This window comes from Tachyglossus aculeatus, chromosome 22 (assembly GCF_015852505.1).
Source record: "Tachyglossus aculeatus isolate mTacAcu1 chromosome 22, mTacAcu1.pri, whole genome shotgun sequence".
NCBI classification, from domain to species: domain Eukaryota; kingdom Metazoa; phylum Chordata; class Mammalia; order Monotremata; family Tachyglossidae; genus Tachyglossus; species Tachyglossus aculeatus.
Window position 1 is genome coordinate 50194763 of NC_052087.1, and position 18539 is coordinate 50213301.

Genomic DNA, 18539 nt, shown 5'->3' on the forward strand with positions numbered 1-18539 from the left:
GAAGGGGAGGACAGCCAACCATTCATTCAGTCGTATTGATTGCGTGCTCACCCTCCGCTCCTCTGCCACCGCTAATCTCCTCACCGTTAGGCCTCGTTCTCGCCCGTCCCGCCGTCGACCCCCAGCCCATGTCATCCCCCGGGCCTGGAATGCCCCCAATCCCTCTGCCCATCCGCCAAGCTCGCTCTCTTCCTCCCTTCAAGGCCCTACTGAGAGCTCACCTCCTCCAGGAGGCCTTCCCACACTCAGCCCCCTCCTTCCCCTCTCCATCCCCCCCCGCCTTACCTCCTTCCCTTCCCCACAGCATCTGTAAATATGGATATATGTTTGTACGGATATATTAGTCTATTTATTTATTTATTCTACTTGTACATATCTATTCTATTTATTTTATTTTGTTGATATGTTTGGTTTTGTTCTCTGTCTCCCCTTTCTAGACTGTGAGCCCACTGCTGGGTAGGGACCGTCTCTATATGTTGCCAACTTGTACTTCCCAAGCACTTAGTACAGTGCTCTGCACACAGTAAGCGCTCAATAAATACAATTGATGATGATTAAGCGCTTAACTATGTGCAAAGCACTGTTCTAAGCGCTGGGGAGGTTACAGGGTGAAGTACAAGTTGGTAACCTACAGAGACGGTCCCTACCCAACAGCGGGCTCACAGTCTAGAAGGGGGAGACAGACAACAAAACAAAGCATATTAACAAAATAAAATAAGTAGAATAACTATGTACAAATAAAATAAATAAATAAATAGAGCAATAAATATGTACAAACATATATACATCTATACAGGTGATAGACATAGGGGCCTCGGTTAACTCACCTGGAAAATGAGGATGAAGACCATGAGCCCCATGGGGGACAACCTGATCACCTTGTATAATAATAATAATAATAATAATAATGATGATGGCATTTATTAAGCGCTTACTATGTGCAAAGCACTGTTCTAAGCGCTGGGGTAGATACAAGGTAACCAAGTTGTCCCACATGAGGCTCACAGACTTAATCCTCATTCTCCAGATGAGGGAACTGAGGCCCAGAGAAGTGATGTGACTTGCCCAAAGTCACACAGCTGACAAGTGGCGGAGCGGGGATTTGAACCCATGACCTCTGACTCCAAAGCCTGGGCTCTTTCCACTGAACCACGCTGCCTCTCTTGTCTCCTCCCCAGCGCTTAGAACAGTGCTTTGCACATAGTAAGCGCTTAGCAAATGCCACTATATTATTGTCCTCTCCCAAGTGCTTGGTCCAGTGCTCTGCACACAGTAAGTGCTGAATAAATAGGACTGAATGAATGAAATCAATCAATCAATCAATCGTATTTACTGAGCGCTTACTGTGTGCAGAGCACTGTACTAAGCGTTTGGGAAGTCCAAGTTGGCAACATATAGAGACGGTCCCTACCCAACAGTGGGCTCACAGTGAAGAAGGGGGAGACAGACAACAAAACAGCGTGGCTCAGTGAAAAGAGCATGGGCTTTGGAGCCAGAGGTCATGGGTTTAAATCCCAGCTCCGCCAACTGTCAGCTGTGTGACTTTGGGCAAGTCACTTAACTTCTCCATGCCTCAGTTCCCTCATCTGTAAAATGGGGATTAAGACTGTGAGCCCCCCGTGGGACAACCTGATCACCTTGTAACCTCCCCAGCGCTTAGAACAGTGCTTTACACATAGTAAGTGCTCAATAAATGTCATTAAAAAAAACATATTAACCAAATAAAATAAATAGAATAGATATATACAAGTAAAATAAATAAATAGAGTAATAAATGCGTAAAAACATATATACATATATACAGGTGCTGTGGGGAAGGGAAGGAGGCAAGGCGGGGGGGAGAGGAAGGAGGGGGCTCAGTCTCAGAGGTGGTCGGGTTAAGTGAGTTGCCCAAAGTCACCCAGCTGACAAGTGGTGGAGCCAGGATTCGAACCCATGACCTCTGACTCCAAAGCCCGGGCTCTTTCCACAGAGCCACGCTGCTTCTCTTGTCTCCTCCCCAGCGCTTTCCACATAGTAAGCGCTTAACAAATACCACTATTATTATTACTGTCCTCTCCCAAGTGCTTGGTCCAGTGCTCTGCACACAGTAAGTGCTGGATAAATCAATCGTATTTATTGAGCGCTTACTGCGTGCAGAGCACTGTACTAAGCGCTTGGGAAGTCCAAGTTGGCAACATGTAGAGACGGTCCCTACCCAACAGTGAGCTCACGGTCTAGAAAGGGGAGACAGAGAACAAAACCAAACATATTAATAAAATAAAATAAATAGAATAGATATGTACAAGTAGAATAAATAAATAAATAGACTAATATATCCGTACAAACATATATCCATATATATGGATCCCAACAGCGGGCTCGCAGTCTAGAAGTCTAAATATGACTGAATGAATGAATGAAAGCCCCCACCCCGGTGCCCACCGCTCGCCAGCCCCGTTCCCGAGCGGCTTCTGGGTACCCCCGTGGGACAACCTGATCACATTGTAACCTCCCCAGTGCTTAGAACAGTGCTTTGCACATAGTAAGCGCTTAATAAATGCCATTATTATTATTATTATTATTACCTGGGGGAAGCCGAGCCCTGGAGATCTCCCTTGCTGGACTTCATGGGTGTTTTGATTTTCTCTGGCACCACCAGCGTGGCACTGGTGTCGCCGAACATGTCCTGATCACTGACGTCCTGCCGTGGAGAGGGGAAGGCAAGGAAAGAAAGACAAGACAATCCATCAATCAACCGTATTTATTGAGCGCTTACTGTGTGCAGAGCACTGGACTAAGCGCTTGGGAAGGACAAGTCGGCAACACAAGACAAGACAAGACAAGACGAGGCCACGGGTGGGTGAGAGGTTCGCCCACGGCTGACCCAACCGGGGGCTGCTCCGGCCCCTGATCGCCGACTCGCCTGCCGGGCCCGTTCGGGAAGTCCCGGCCCGGGGGGCTGTGAAATTTGCACTGACAATCAATCAATCGATTAATCAATCAATCAATCAATCGCATTTATTGAGCGCTTACTGTGTGCAGAGCACTGTACTAAGCGCTTGGGAAGTACAAGTTGGCAACACATAGAGACGGTCCCTACCCAACAGTGGGCTCACAGTCTAGAAGGGGGAGACAGGCAACTAAACAAAACATATTAACCAAATAAAAGAAATAGAATAAATATGTACAAGCAAAATAGAGTAATAAATATGTACAAACATATAGACATATATTCATTCATTCAATCGTATTTATTGAGCGCTTACTGTGTGCAGAGCACTGGACTAAGCGCTTGGGAAGTCCAAGTTGGCAACATCTAGAGACGGTCCCTACCCGACAGCGGGCTCACAGTCTAGAAGGGGGAGACGGACAACAAAACAAAACATATTGACAAAATAAAATAAATAGAATAAATATGTACAAGTAAAATCTTCTAGACTGTGAGCCCACCGTTGGGTAGGGACCGTCTCTATATGTTGCCAACTTGGACTTCCCAAGCGCTTAGTCCAGCGCTCTGCACACAGTAAGCGCTCAATAAATACGATTGAATGAATGGAGTAATAAATATTTACAAACATATATACATATATACAGGTGCTGCGGGGAGGTGAAGGGGAGGGAAGGGGGAGGAAGGGGAGAGGAAGGAGGGGGTTCAGTGTGGGAAGGCCTCCTGGAGGAGGTGAGCTCTCAGTAGGGCCTTGAAGGGAGGAAGAGAGCGAGCTTGGCGGATGTGAGGAGGGAGGCCATTCCGGGCCAGGGGGATAACGTGGGCCGGGGGTCGACGGTGGGACGGGCGAGAACGAGGCCCAGTGAGGAGATGAAAGAGCCCGGGCTTTGGAGTCAGAGGTCGGGGGTTCAAATCCCGGCTCCGCCAACTGCCAGCTGTGTGACTTTAGGCAAGTCATCATCATCATCATCATCAATCGTATTTATTGAGCGCTTACTATGTGCAGAGCACTGTACTAAGCGCTTGGGAAGTACAAATTGGCAACAAATAGAGACAGTCCCTACCCAACAGTGGGCTCACAGTCTAAAAGGGGGAGACAGAGAATAAAACCAAACATACTAACAAAATAAAATAAATAGAATAGAGATGTACAAGTAAAATAAATAAATAAATAGAGTAATGAATCTGTACAAACATATATACATCTATACAGGTGCTGTGGGGAAGGGAAGGAGGTAAGAAGGGGGGGATGGAGAGGGGGACGAGGGGAGAGGAAGGAAGGGGCTCAGTCTGGGAAGGCCTCCTGGAGGAGGTGAGCTCTCAGTAGGGCCTTGAAGGGAGGAAGAGAGCTAGCTGGGTGACTCTGGGCAAGTCACTTCACTTCTCTGGGCCTCAGTTCCCTCATCTGTAAAATGGGGATTAAGACTGTGAGCCCCCCTCACGGGACACCCTGTAACCTCCCCAGCGCTTAGAACAGTGCTTTGCACATAGTAAGCGCTTAATAAATGCCATTATTATGATGATGATGATGATGAACTCCATTGCATTGTCTTTCCCAGGCAATTAGTCCAGTGCTCTGCCCACACTGAGCACTCAATAACAACGGGGATACTTGTTAAGCGCTTTCTATGAGCCAAGCGCTGGGGGAGATAGAGATCATCGGGTCCCACATGGGGCTCCCGGGTCTAAAGTAGGAGGGACAGCAGGGACTGAATCCCCATTAGGCAGATGAGGTTACTGAGGCCCAGGGAAGAGAAGTGGCTTGCCCAAGGACACACCCCAGGCCCGGGCTCTTTCCACTAGGCCCAGTTGCTTCCACACCGATTCACTGAACTTGGCTTTCAGAGTACGCGGCATTACTGTGAGCCCACTGCTGGGTAGGGACTGTCTCTAGATGTTGCCAACTTGGACTTCCCAAGCGCTTAGTACAGTGCTCTGCACACAGTCAGCGCTCAATAAATAAAATACGATTGATTACCCAGTGGCTAGAGCCCGCTCCTGGGGGTTAGAGGATCTGGGTTCTAATCTCCGCTCTGCCACTGGCCCCCGTCTGTGACCTTGGGCAAGTCACTTCGCCTCTCTGGGTCTCAGTTTTCCCAACTTTAAAATGGGGATTCGACCCCTACTCTCCCTCCTTCTTAGACTGTGAGTCTCACGGGGGGGGACCAGATGAACTTGCATCTGCCCCGGTGCTTAGAACAATGTTTAATAATAATAATAATAATGATGGCATCTGTTAAGCGCTTACTATGTGCAAAGCACTATTCTAGGCGCTGGGGAGGTTACAAGCCCGCTCCTGGGGGTTAGAGGATCTGGGTTCTAATCTCCCCTCTGCCACTGGCCCCCATCTGTGACCTTGGGCAAGTCACTTCACTTCTCTGGGTCTCAGTTTTCTCAACTTTAAAATGGGGATTCGACCCCTACTCTCCCTCCTTCTTGGACTGTGAGTCTCATGGGGGGACCAGATAAACTTGCATCTGCCCCGGTGCTTAGGACAATGTTTAATAATAATGATAATGATGGCATTTGTTAAGCGCTTACTATGTGCAAAGCACTGTTCTAGGCGCTGCGGAGGTTACAAGCCCGCTCCTGGGGGTTAGAGGATCTGGGTTCTAATCTCCACTCTGCCACTGGCCCCCGTCTGTGGCCTTGGGCAAATCACTTCACTTCTCTGGGTCTCAGTTTTCTCAACTTTAAAATGGGGATTCGACCCCTACTCTCCCTCCTTCTTGGACTGTGAGTCTCACGGGGGGACCAGATAAACTTGCATCTGCCCCGGTGCTCAGAACAATGTTTAATAATAATAATAATAATGATGGCATTTGTTAAGCGCTTACTATGTGCAAAGCACTGTTCTAGGCGCTGGGGAGGTTACGAGCCCGCTCCTGGGGGTTAGAGGATCTGGGTTCTAATCTGCACTCTGCCACTGGCCCCCGTCTGTGACCTTGAGCAAGTCACTTCACCTCTCTGGGTCTCAGTTTTCTCAACTTTAAAATGGGGATTCGATCCCTATTCTCCCTCTTTCTTAGACTGTGAGTCTCATGGGGGGACCGGATAAACTTGCATCTGCCCCGGTGCTTAGAACAATGTTTAATAATAATAATAATAATGATGGCATCTGTTAAGCGCTTACTATGTGCAAAGCACTGTTCTAGGCGCTGGGGAGGTTACAGGGTGATCGGGTTGTCCCCCGGGGGGCGCTCGCAATCTTCATCCCCATTTGACAGATGAGGGAACTGAGGTGCAGAGAACTGAACTGACTTGCCCAAGGTCACACAGTTGACAGCTGGCAGGGGTGGGATTCGAACCCGTGAACTCTCTGACTCCAAAGCTCAGGCTCTTTCCACTGAGCCATGCTGCTTCTCCAATTGTAACATTAATAATATTAATAATATTTGCATGTATTTATTACTCTATTTATTCTACTTGTACATATTCTATTTATTTTATTAATACGTTTTGTTTTGTTCTCTGTCTCCCCCTTCTAGACTGTGAGCCTGCTGTTGGGTAGGGACCGTCTCTATGTGTTGCCAACTTGTACTTCCCAAGCGCTTAGTCCAGTGCTCTGCACACAGTAAGCGCTCAATAAATACGATTGAATGAATGAATGAATATTAATAATAATGATAATAGTAATAATAACAATATTTGCTGAGCGCTTACTATGTGCCGAGCACTGTTCTCTGTGTGGGGGAAGGGGGGGGTGTCTCTGTGTGGGGAGTGGTCTCTGCGCGGGGATATTACTAGTATTCTCAAGTACATTAGAAGCAGTGTGGCTCAGTGGAAAGAGCCCGGGCTTGGAAGTCAGAGGTCATGGGTTCTAATCCCGGCTCTGTCACCTGTCAGCTGGGTGACTTTGGGCAAGTCACTCAACTTCTCTGGGCCCCAGTTACCTCATCTGTAAAATGGGGATTAAGACCGTGAGCCCCACGTGGGACAACCTGATAATAATAATAATAATGGTATTTGTTAAGTGCTTATAAGTGCCTGTATATATGTATATATGTTTGTACATATTTATTACTCTTTATTTAATTATTTATTTTACTTGTCCATATCTATTCTATTTATTTTACTTTGTTAGTATGTTTGGTTTTGTTCTCTGTCTCCCCCTTTTAGATTGTGAGCCCACTGTTGGGTAGGGACCGTCTCTAGATGTTGCCAACTTGGACTTCCCAAGCGCTTAGTACAGTGCTCTGCACATAGTATGCGCTCAATAAATACGATTGATGATGATGATGATGATGATGCCAACTTGGACTTCCCAAGCGCTTAGTACAGTGCTCTGCACACAGTAAGCACTCAATAAATACGACTGATGTTGATGATGATGTTGATGCTTACTATGTGCAAAGCACTGTTCTAAGCATTTGTTAAGCACTTGTTATGTGCACAGCACTGTTCTTACTGCGCCAGGGGGATACAAGGTGATCAGGTTGTTCCACGTGGGGCTCACAGTCTTGATCCCCAATTTACAGATAAGGGAACTGAGGCCCAGAGAAGTGAAGTGACTTGCCCAAAGTCACCCAGCTGACAATTGGCGGAACCAGGATTTGAACCCACGACCTCTGACTCCAAAACCCGGGCTCTTTCCACTGAGCCACGCTGATCACCTTGTATCCCCCCCAGTGCTTAGAACAGTGATGATGATGATGATGATGATGGGATTTATGAAGCGCTTACTATGTGCAAAGCACTGTTCTAAGTGCTGGGGGGTTACAAGGTGATCAGGTTGTCCCACGGGGGGCTCACAGTCTTAATCCCCATTTTACAGATGAGGGAACTGAGGCCCAGAGAAGTTAAGTGACTTGCCCAAGGTCACACAGCTGACAATTGGCAGAGCCGGGATTTGAACCCACGACCACTGACTCCAAAGCCCGGGCTCCTTCCACTGAGCCACGCTGCTTCTCTAACAGTGCTTCCCCTCCCCCTCTCCATTCCTCTGCCTTGCCTCCTTCCCTTCCCCACAGCACCTGTACATATGTATATATGTTTGTACGGATTTATTACTCTATTTTTTTTTTAATGGCATTTATTAAGCACTTACTATGTGCAAAGCACTGTTCTAAGCGCTATTTATTTATTTTACTTGTACATATCTATTCTATTTATTTTATTTTGTTAATATGTTTTGTTTTGTTCTCTGTCTCCCCCTTCTAGACTGTGAGCCCGCTGTTGGGTAGGGACTGTCTCTAGATGTTGCCAATTGTACTTCCCAAGTGCTTAGTACAGTGTTCTGCACACAGTAAGCGCTCAATAAATACAACTGATTGATTGTTTGGCATGATTGATTGCTTGGCACATAGTAAGCGCTCAACAAATACCAACATCATTATTATTAAGTAGATCTGAATTAGAAGAGGAGCGGCAGCCCATACCAGAGTCTCTGTTTCTGTCAGGCTGTCCTCCAGGTTTTTACTCCATGAAGATTTGACTTTGTCCAGGACGGCCAGTTCCATCTGCAAGAATCAATCAATCAATCAATCAATCAAATCGTATTTATTGAGCGCTTACTGTGTGCAGAGCACTGTACGAAGCACTTGGGAAGTACAAGTTGGCAATCAATCATATTTATTGAGCACTTACTGTGTGCAGAGCACTGTACTAAGTGCTTGGGAAGTACAAGTTGGCAATCAATCATATTTATTGAGCGCTTACTGTGTGCAGAGCACTGTACTAAGCGCTTGGGAAGTACAAGTTGGCAATCAATCAATCAATCATATTTATTGAGCGCTTACTGTGTGCAGAGCACTGGACTAAGCACTTGGGAAATACAAGTTGGCAATCAATCAATCAATCATATTTATTGAGTGCTTACTGTGCGCAGAGCACTGTACTAAGCGCATGGGAAGTACAAGTTGGCAATCAATCATATTTATTGAGCGCTTACTGTGTGCACAGCACTGTGCTAAGCGCTTGGGAAGTACAAGTTGGCAACCAATCAATCAATCATATTTATTGAGCGCTTCCTGTGTGCAGAGCACTGTACGAAGCGCTTGGGAAGTACAAGTTGGCAATCAATCAATCAATCATATTTATTGAGCACTTCCTGTGTGCAGAGCACTGTACGAAGCGCTTGGGAAGTACAAGTTGGCAACATAGAAGAACGTGAACGTTATTAACGCGAAGAAAGAAACCCAGAAAACAACTCTTCAATCATGGTGTCACCGCCGAAACGCTTCCCGCTCCCGCTCTCACAGAACCTCCATCACAGAACAACCCGGAGGAGTCAATCAATCAATCAATCATATTTATTGAGCGCTTACTATGTGCAGGGCACTGTACTAAGCGCTTGGGAAGTACAAGTTGGAACACAGAAGAACGCGAACGTTATTAACGCGAAGAAAAAAACCAGAAAACAACTCTCCAATCATGGTGTCACCGCCGAAACGCTTCCCGCTCCCGCTCTCACAGAACCTCCATCGCAGAACAACCCGGAGGAGTCAATCAATCAATCAATCATATTTATTGAGCGCTTACTATGTGCAGGGCACTGTACGAAGCGCTTGGGAAGTACAAGTTGGCAACATAGAAGAATGTGAACGTTATTAACGCGAAGAAAAAAACCCAGAAAACAACTCTTCAATCATGGTGTCACCGCCGAAACTCTTCCCGCTCCCGTTCTCACAGAACCTCCATCGCAGAACAACCCGGAGGAGTCAATCAATCAATCAATCATATTTATTGAGCGCTTACTATGTGCAGAGCACTGTACTAAGCGCTTGGGAAGTACAAGTTGGCAACATAGAAGAACGTGAACGTTATTAACGCGAAGAAAGAAACCCAGAAAACAACTCTTCAATCATGGTGTCACCGCCGAAACGCTTCCCGCTCCCGCTCTCACAGAACCTCCATCGCAGAACAACCCGGAGGAGTCAATCAATCAATCAATCAATCATATTTATTGAGCGCTTACTATGCGCAGGGCACTGTACTAAGCGCTTGGGAAGTACAAGTTGGAACACAGAAGAACGCGAACGTTATTAACGCGAAGAAAAAAAACCCAGAAAACAACTCTTCAATCATGGTGTCACCGCCGAAACTCTTCCCGCTCCCGCTCTCACAGAACCTCCATCGCAGAACAACCCGGAGGAGTCAATCAATCAATTAATCAATCATATTTATTGAGCGCTTACTATGTGCAGAGCACTGTACGAAGCGCTTGGGAAGTACAAGTTGGCAACACAGAAGAACGCGAACGTTATTAACGCGAAGAAAGAAACCCAGAAAACAACTCTTCAATCATGGTGTCACCGCCGAAACGCTTCCCGTTCCCGCTCTCACAGAACCTCCATCGCAGAACAACCCGGAGGAGTCAATCAATCAATTAATCAATCATATTTATTGAGCGCTTACTATGTGCAGAGCACTGTACGAAGTGCTTGGGAAGTACAAGTTGGCAACATAGAAGAATGTGAACGTTATTAACGCGAAGAAAAAAACCCAGAAAACAACTCTTCAATCATGGTGTCACCGCCGAAACGCTTCCCGCTCCCGCTCTCACAGAACCTCCATTGCAGAACAACCCGGAGGAGTCAATCAATCAATCATATTTATTGAGCGCTTACTATGTGCAGAGCACTGTACTAAGCGCTTGGGAAGTACAGTGCCGGAATGTACTTCCCAAGTCGAGAGCCGGGCCGGAATGGGGGGACCAATCCCAGGACTGTACTTGTCCTTCCCAAGCGCTTAGTCCAGTGCTCTGCACACAGTAAGCGCTCAATAAATACGATTGATTGATTGATTGATTGATTGACAGCGCGGTCCTCCCGCTCCCCCCCCCGGGGCCCGCTGCCTCCGCCACTCACCGGGCTGGGGGTGTCCTTGCCCAGGCTGCCTTTGCTGTTCAGGCTGCCGATCTCCGTCTGGGAGCTGGACTGGGACATTCCTTCGAAGAAGGGCCTGTGGGAGAAGCAGGTTGGGAATCGTCACGGGGTCCCGTGACCCTCGTTCATTCATTCAATCGTATTGATTGAGCGCTTACTATGCGCAGAGCACTGGACTGAGCGCCTGGGAAGTCCAAGTTGGCAACATACGGAGGCGGTCCCTACCCAACAGTGGGCTCCCAGTCTAGAAGGGGGATGGCTTAGGAAACAACCGCCCAAGGTGGCAGTGCTGATGGGATCAATCAATCAATCGTATTGATTGAGCGCTTACTGTGGGCAGAGCACTGGACTAAGCGCTTGGGAAGTACAAGCTGGCAACATATAGAGACGTTCCCTACTCAACAGGGGGCTCACAGTCTAGAAGGGGGAAACAGAACAAAATCAATCAATCATATTTATTGAGCGCTTACTGTGTGCAGAGCACTGTACTAAGCGCTTGGGAAGTACAAGTCGGCAACATATAGAGACAGTCCCTACCCAACAGTGGGCTCACAGTCTAGAAGGGGGAGACAGAACAAAATCAATCAATCAATCATATTTATTGAGCGCTTACTGTGTGCAGAGCACTGTACTAAGTGCTTGGGAAGTACAAGCTGGCAACATCTAGAGGCAGTCCCTACCCAACAGTGGGCTCACAGTCTAACAGGGGGGAGACAGACAACAAAACCAAACATACTAACAAAATAAAATAAATAGAATAGAGTACAAGTAAAATAAATAGAGTAATAAATATGTACAAACATATATACATATATACAAGTGCTGTGGGGAAGGGAAGGAGGTAAGATGCGGGGGATGGAGAGGAAGGAAGGGGCTCAGTGTGGGAAGGCCTCCTGGAGGAGGTGAGCTCTCAGTAGGGCCTTGAAGGGAGGAAGAGAGCTAGCTTGGCGGATGGGCAGAGGGAGGCCATTCCAGGCCCGGGGGTCAATGGCGGGACAGGAAGCGCTTAGTCCAGTGCTCTGCACACAGTAAGCGCTCAAGAAATACGACTGATTGATTGACAGGAAGGCTGAGTAGGTGCGAATGAGGTTGTCGTTAATGTAATGTAATCCTGGGATACTGAACAGTGCTGAATAATAACTGTGGTAAACGTCGAGATAACTGGGTCCCACATGGGGCTCAAAGTCCACGTAAGGAGGGAACTGAGGCTCAGACAAGTGAAGTGACTCTCCTGGGTCACCCTACAGATGATCAATCAATCGATCGTATTTACTGAGCGCTTACTGTGTGCAGAGCACTGGACTGAGCGCTTGGGAAGTCCAAGTTGGCAACATGTAGAGACGGTCCCTACCCAACAGTGGGCTCACAGTCTAGAAGAACAGACAAGCGCACAGACAAGCGGCGGAGCCGGGATTAGAACCCAGATCTTCCGACTCCTGGGTTCGGGCTCCTCCCGCCAGGCTCCGGAGGGTGACAGGTTCACAATGTCGGAAGAACAGAAGTCCCTTGACCACCTTCCCCCTTCCCGCAACGCCGGGGCCGGCCCGGGCTTGGCCTTTCCCTCACTGACGCCCGCCATTCTGCCCAAATCCTCGGGCCTGACAGTCTTCTAGACCGTGAGCCCGCTGTTGGGTAGGGACCGTCTCTATATGTCGCCAACTTGGACTTCCCAAGCGCTTAGTACAGTGCTCTGCACTCAGTAAGCGCTCAATAAATATGAATGAATGAATGACAGGCTGGAGGGGGGACGGCAGGAGAGGGGGATTCTCAGGGGCTTGGCCTTTCCCTCACTGACGCCCGCCATTCTGCCCAAATCCTCGGGCCTGACAGTCTTCTAGACCGTGAGCCCGCTGTTGGGTAGGGACCGTCTCTATATGTCGCCAACTTGGACTTCCCAAGCGCTTAGTACAGTGCTCTGCACACAGTAAGCGCTCAATAAATATGATTGAATGAATGAATGAATGACAGGCTGGAGGGGGGACGGCAGGAGAGGGGGATTCTCAGGAGGTTCAAGTGCTTCAGGCTCACTCAATCAATCAATCAATCGTATTTATTGAGCGCTTACTGTGTGCAGAGCACTGGACTAAGCGCTTGGGAAGTACAACCAGTACAACTCAACCAGTAATAATAATAATTGCGGTATCCGTTAAGCCCTTACTGTGTGCCAGGCACTGTACTAAGCGCTGGGGTAAATGCGAGGTAATTGGGTTAGACACAGTCCCTGTCGCACACTGGGCTCACAGTCTTCACCCCCGTTTTCCAGATGAGGTCACCGAGGCACGGAGAAGGGAAGCGCCTTGCTCAGCGTCTCGCAGCTGACACGTGGTGGAGCCGGGATTGGAACCCACGACCTCTGACCCCAAAGCCCGGGCTCTTTCCACCGAGCCACGCTGCTTGTCTGGGATTAGAACCCAGGTCCTCGAGACTCGCAGGCGGGGGCTCTCGTGGCTAGGCTGCACTGCTTTCTGGCAGGGAGATAAAACCTTGCCCAGGTGATAAAACCTTCAAGGCCCTGCTGAGAGCTCACCTCCTCCAGGAGGCCTTCCCACACTGAGCCCCTTCCTTCCTCTCCCCCCTCGTCCCCTCTCCATCCCCCCCCATCTTACCTCCTTCCCTTCCCCACAGCACCTGTATATGTGGATATATGTTTGTACATATTTTTTTTACTCTATTTATTTTACTTGTCCATATCTCTTCTATTCATTTTATTTTGTTAGTATGTTTGGTTTTGTTCTCTGTCTCCCCCTTTTAGACTGTGAGCCCACTGTTGGGTAGGGACCGTCTCTATAATGTTGCCAATTTGTACTTCCCAAGCGCTTAGGACAGTGCTCTGCACACAGTAAGCGCTCAATAAATACGATTGATGATGATGATGATGATGATAAAACCTTGCCCTTTTAGACTGTGAGCCCACTGCTGGGTAGGGACTGTCTCTATATGTTGCCAACTTGTACTTCCCAAGCGCTTAGTACAGTGCTCTGCACACAGTAAGCGCTCAATAAATACGATTGATGATATGTCGCTAAATTGTCCTTCCCAAGCGCTTAGTCCAGTGCTCTGCACACAGTAAGCGCTCAATAAATACGATTGATGATGATATGTCGCCCAATTGTCCTTCCCAAGCGCTTAGGCCAGTGCCCTGCACACAGTAAGCGCTCAATAAATACGATTGATGATGATGACGACGATGATGAGGAGGTGAGCCGCGCGGGGCGAGGGTGGGCCCCGCCGGGATCCGCAGGGGAGAACGGGAATAACGTGGCTGGGTGGGGTGGTCCACGGGCTCCGGCCCCTTTGGGCAGACTGGAAGCGGAGGAGGGCGCGGGAGCCAGGGCCTTACTTGAGCTTGGGCTTGGGGGTGCTGAGGATACTCTCCGTCTCTTCCATCTCGGGGCCGCTGTCGCTGGGGTTGTACATCTCCAGGCTGTCGTACAACTCATCCAGGTCCTCTTCCACCTCGCGGATCTGCTCCCGGGAAACGTGCTCCAGCCCAAAGCCCACCTGAGGGGAGGGGAGCTTGGAATCAGGGGGTGGGCCCTCCCGGGGGCCTCCGTATTCATCTATTTATCATTGCTCATCATAATGCAATGATGGCATTTCCTTCCCAAGCGCTTAGTCCAGTGCTCTGCACACAGTAAGCGCTCAATAAATACGATTGATTGATTTATTAAGCGCTTCCTATGTGCACAGCACCACTGAGAAGCAGCGTGGCTCGGTGGACAGGGCCTGGGCTTTGGAGTCAGAGGGCACGGGTTCCAATCCCACCCCCGCCAATTGTCAGCTGGGTGACTTTGGGCGAGTCACTTCACTTCTCTGGGCCTCAGTTCCCTCATCTGGAAAATGGGGATGAAGACTGTGAGCCCCCCGTGGGGCAACCTGATCACCTCGTAAACTCCCCAGCGGTGCTTTGCACGTAGGAAGCGCTTAATAAATGCCAGCATTATTATTATTATTTTTGAAGCAGTGTGGCTTAGTGGAAAGAGCCCGGGCTTTGGAGTCAGAGGTCATGAGTTCAAATCCCGGCTCTGCCAATTGTCAGCTGTGTGGCTTTGGGCCCGCTGTTGGGTAGGGACTGTCCCCCATGGGGCTCACAGTCTTCATCCCCATTTTCCAGATGAGGGAACTGAGGCCCAGAGGAGTTAAGTGTGAGCCTTTGAGCCCGTTGTTGGGTAGGGACTGTCCCCCGTGGGGCTCACAGTCTTCATCCCCATTTTCCAGATGAGGGAACTGAGGCCCAGAGAAGTTAAGTGTGAGCCTGTGAGCCCGCTGTTGGGTAGGGACCGCCTCTATATTTTGCCAACTTGTACTTCCCAAGCGCTCAGTACAGTGCTCTGCACACAGTAAGCGCTCAATAAATACGACTGAATGAATGAACGAACCCCGGAGGCCGCCTGATTTCCGGCTCCAAGCCCATGCCTCTCTCAAGAACGGTCCAGGTGGATAAATAAATAATAATAAATAAATAATAATGGCATTTATTAAGCGCTTACTATGTGCAAAGCACTGTTTTAAGCGCTGGGGAGGATACAAGGCGATCAGGTTGTCCCTCGTGGGGCTCACAGTCTTAATCCGCATTTTCCAGATGAGGTAACTGAGGCCCAGAGAAGTGAAGTGACTTGCCCAAAGTCACACAGCTGACAATTGGTGGAGCCGAGATTTGAACCCATGACCTCTGACTCCAAAGCCCGGGCTCTTTCCACTGAGCCATGCTGCTTCTCCTGAACTGGACTGAGGCCTTATCATCCGGTTTGGGAATTCTGTCCCAGGCCCTTTCTTCGGCCTTCCTATAAGGGAGAGGGGTGTGGGGATGGGGGGAGGAGGGAGTCGTACCTCGTCAGAAACCTTAAACCTCTTCAGCAGGGCCACGAACTTCTGTTTGATGTTGGGTTGCTGCAAGGACACAGAGAGAGCCGCCACCCTCAATCAATCAATCAATCCATCAATCGTATTTATTGAGCGCTTACTGTGTGCACAGCACTGGACTAAGCGCTTGGGAAGGACAAGTTGGCAACATATAGAGACAGTCCCTACCCAACAGTGGGCTCACAGTCTAGAATCAGTATTTATTGAGTGCTTACTGTGTGAAGAGCTTGGGAAGTCCAAGTTGGCAACATCTAGAGACGGTCCCTACCCAACAGTGGGCTCACAGTCTAGAAGGGGGAGACAGACAACAAGACCAAACATACTAACAAAATAAAATAAATAGAATAGATATGGACAAGTAAAATAGAGTAATAAATATGTACAAACGTATATACAGGTGCTATGGGGAAGGGAAGGAGGTAAGGCGGGGGGGATGGAGAGGGGGAGGAAGGGGAGAGGAAAGAGGGGGCTGAGTGTGGGAAGGCCTCCTGGAGGAGGTGAGCTCTCAGTAGAGCCTTGAAGGGAGGAAGAAAGCGAGCTTGGCGGATGGGCAGAGGGAGGCCATTGCGGGCCCGGGGGATGACGGGGGCCGGGGGTCGACGGCGGGACGGGCGAGAGCGAGGCCTAACGGTGAGGAGATTAGCGGTGGCAGAGGAGTGGAGGGTGCGGGCTGGGCTGGACGAGGACAGAAGGGAGGGGAGGTAGGAGGGGGCGAGGGGATGGGCAGCCTTGAAGCCCAGGGTGAGGAGTTTCTGCCTGATGCGCAGATTGACTGGTAGCCACTGGAGATTTTTGAGGAGGGGAGTAACATGCCCACAGCGTTTCTGGACAAAGACAATCCGGGCAGCGGCGTGAAGTACGGATTGAAGTGGGGACAGACACGAGGATAACTGCGACTGAGCCCCGCGGCCACAAAGGCCCCAGACCTAATCTGGTCCCAGGACGATCTGAAGCCTGACCGGAGGGGCGGGGGGAAGAGACCCGGGACTAGGGGTTAGCTCGGAAACCGGGCCGCCACAACGATGGGCGGGACCCAAGAGGCAAAGACCCCCGAGCCCCCATCTCTTCAGTAGGGGGAAGGACGACGGGGTGGGAGGGATACCAGGAGTCCAGGCTGCAAAACCCCAAAGGGCTCCTCCCTGGTAAAACTCCTCCCCATCCCCCTTCTAGTCTTGTCTCCCCCTTCTAGACTGTGAGCCCACTGTTGGGTAGGGACCGTCTCTAGATGTTGCCAACTTGGACTTCCCAAGCGCTTAGTCCAGTGCTCTGCACACAGTAAGCGCTCAATAAATACGATTGAATGAATGAATGAATCCCCCCACCTTACCTCCTTCCCCTCCCCACAGCACCTGTATATGTTTGTATGAATTTATTACTCTATTTAATTTGTGCACATTTATTCTATTTATTTTATTTTGTTAATATATTTTGTTCTGTTCTCGGTCTCCCCCTTCTAGACTGTGAGCCCACTATTGGGTAGGGACCATCTCTAGATGTTGCCAACTTGGACTTCCCAAGCGCTTAGTACAGTGCTCTGCACACAGTAAGCGCTCAATAAATACGATTGAATGAATGAATATGTTTGTTCATATTTATTACTGTATTTATTTTACTTGTACATATTTATTCTATTTATTTTATTTTGTTAATATGTTTTGTTCTGTTCTCTGTCCCCCCCTACTAGACTGTGAGCCCACTGGTGGGTAGGGACCGTCTCTATATGCTGCCAACTTGTACTTCCCAAGCGCTTAGTCCAGTGCTCTGCACACAGTAAGCGCTCAATAAATACGATTGAATGAATGAATGAATGAATTCTATTTATTTTATTTTGTTAATATGTTTTGTTTTGTTGTCTGTCTCCCCCTTCTAGACTGTGAGCCCGCTGTGGGGTAGGGACTGTCTCTATATATTGCTGACTTGGACTTCCCAAGCGCTTAGTCCAGTGCTCTGCACACAGTAAGCGCTCAATAAATACGATTGAATGAATGAATGAATGAAGGGAAATCCCTTCTAGACTGTGAGCAGGTTGTTGGGTAGGGACCGTCTCTATATGTTGCCAACTTGGACTTCCCAATCCCTGCCCACAATGGGCTCACAGTCTAGAAGGGGAGAGACAGACATCACAACAAGTAAACAGGCATCAACAGCATCAATGAAAAGAAATAGAATTACATTATATAATTATATATATATATATATTACATATATATACACACACAAGCCCCCTCCCTCCTCTCCCCCTCTCCATCCCCCCTGCCTTACCTCCTTCCCCTCCCCACAGTACCTGTATAGATGTATATATGTTTGTACAGATTTATTACTCTTATTTATTTTACTTGTACATATTTATTCTATTTATTTTATTTTGTTAATATGTTTTGTTTTGTTGTCTGTCTCCCCCTTCTAGACTGTGAGCCCGCTGTCGGGTAGGGGCCATCTCTATATGTTGCCAACTTGGACTTCCCAAGCGCTTAATACAGTGCTCTGCACACAGTAAGCGCTCAATAAATACAATTGATTGATTGATTAGTACAGTGCTCTGCACACAGTAAGCGCTCAATAAATACGATTGAATGAATGAATGACAGGGAAATCACATCTAGACTGCGAGCCCGTTGTTGGGTAGGGACCGTCTCTATATGTTGCCAACTTGGACTTCCCAAGTGCTTAGTACAGTAAGCGCTCAATAAATACGATTGAATGAATGAATGGGGCTGCACCCGCAAAGAACTCTGATACCCCACTGTTGGGTAGGGACCGTCTCTATATGTTGCCAACTTGTACTTCCCAAGCGCTTAGTACAGTGCTCTGCACACAGTAAGCGCCCAATAAATACGACTGAATGAATGAATACCCCACCCCAACCACACTTATAATAAGAATCGTGGCATTTGTTAAGCACTTACTGTGTGCCAGGCTGG

General features: G+C 48.5%; 1 protein-coding gene across 2 annotated transcripts in view; it reads right to left on the reverse strand.

Annotated features, from left to right (window-relative positions):
* PACS1 (phosphofurin acidic cluster sorting protein 1) overlaps positions 1–18539 on the reverse strand; it is a 162808-nt gene that overhangs the window by 25424 nt on the left and 118845 nt on the right. For both annotated transcript variants that reach the window (XM_038764658.1, XM_038764659.1), the window contains exons 8-12: positions 15586–15645; positions 14096–14256; positions 10738–10831; positions 8308–8388; positions 2568–2683 (exon numbers count right to left, since the gene is read on the reverse strand). In XM_038764658.1, coding sequence (XP_038620586.1) covers positions 2568–2683; positions 8308–8388; positions 10738–10831; positions 14096–14256; positions 15586–15645 — 512 coding nt within the window. The remainder of the gene's footprint in view (positions 1–2567; positions 2684–8307; positions 8389–10737; positions 10832–14095; positions 14257–15585; positions 15646–18539) is intronic.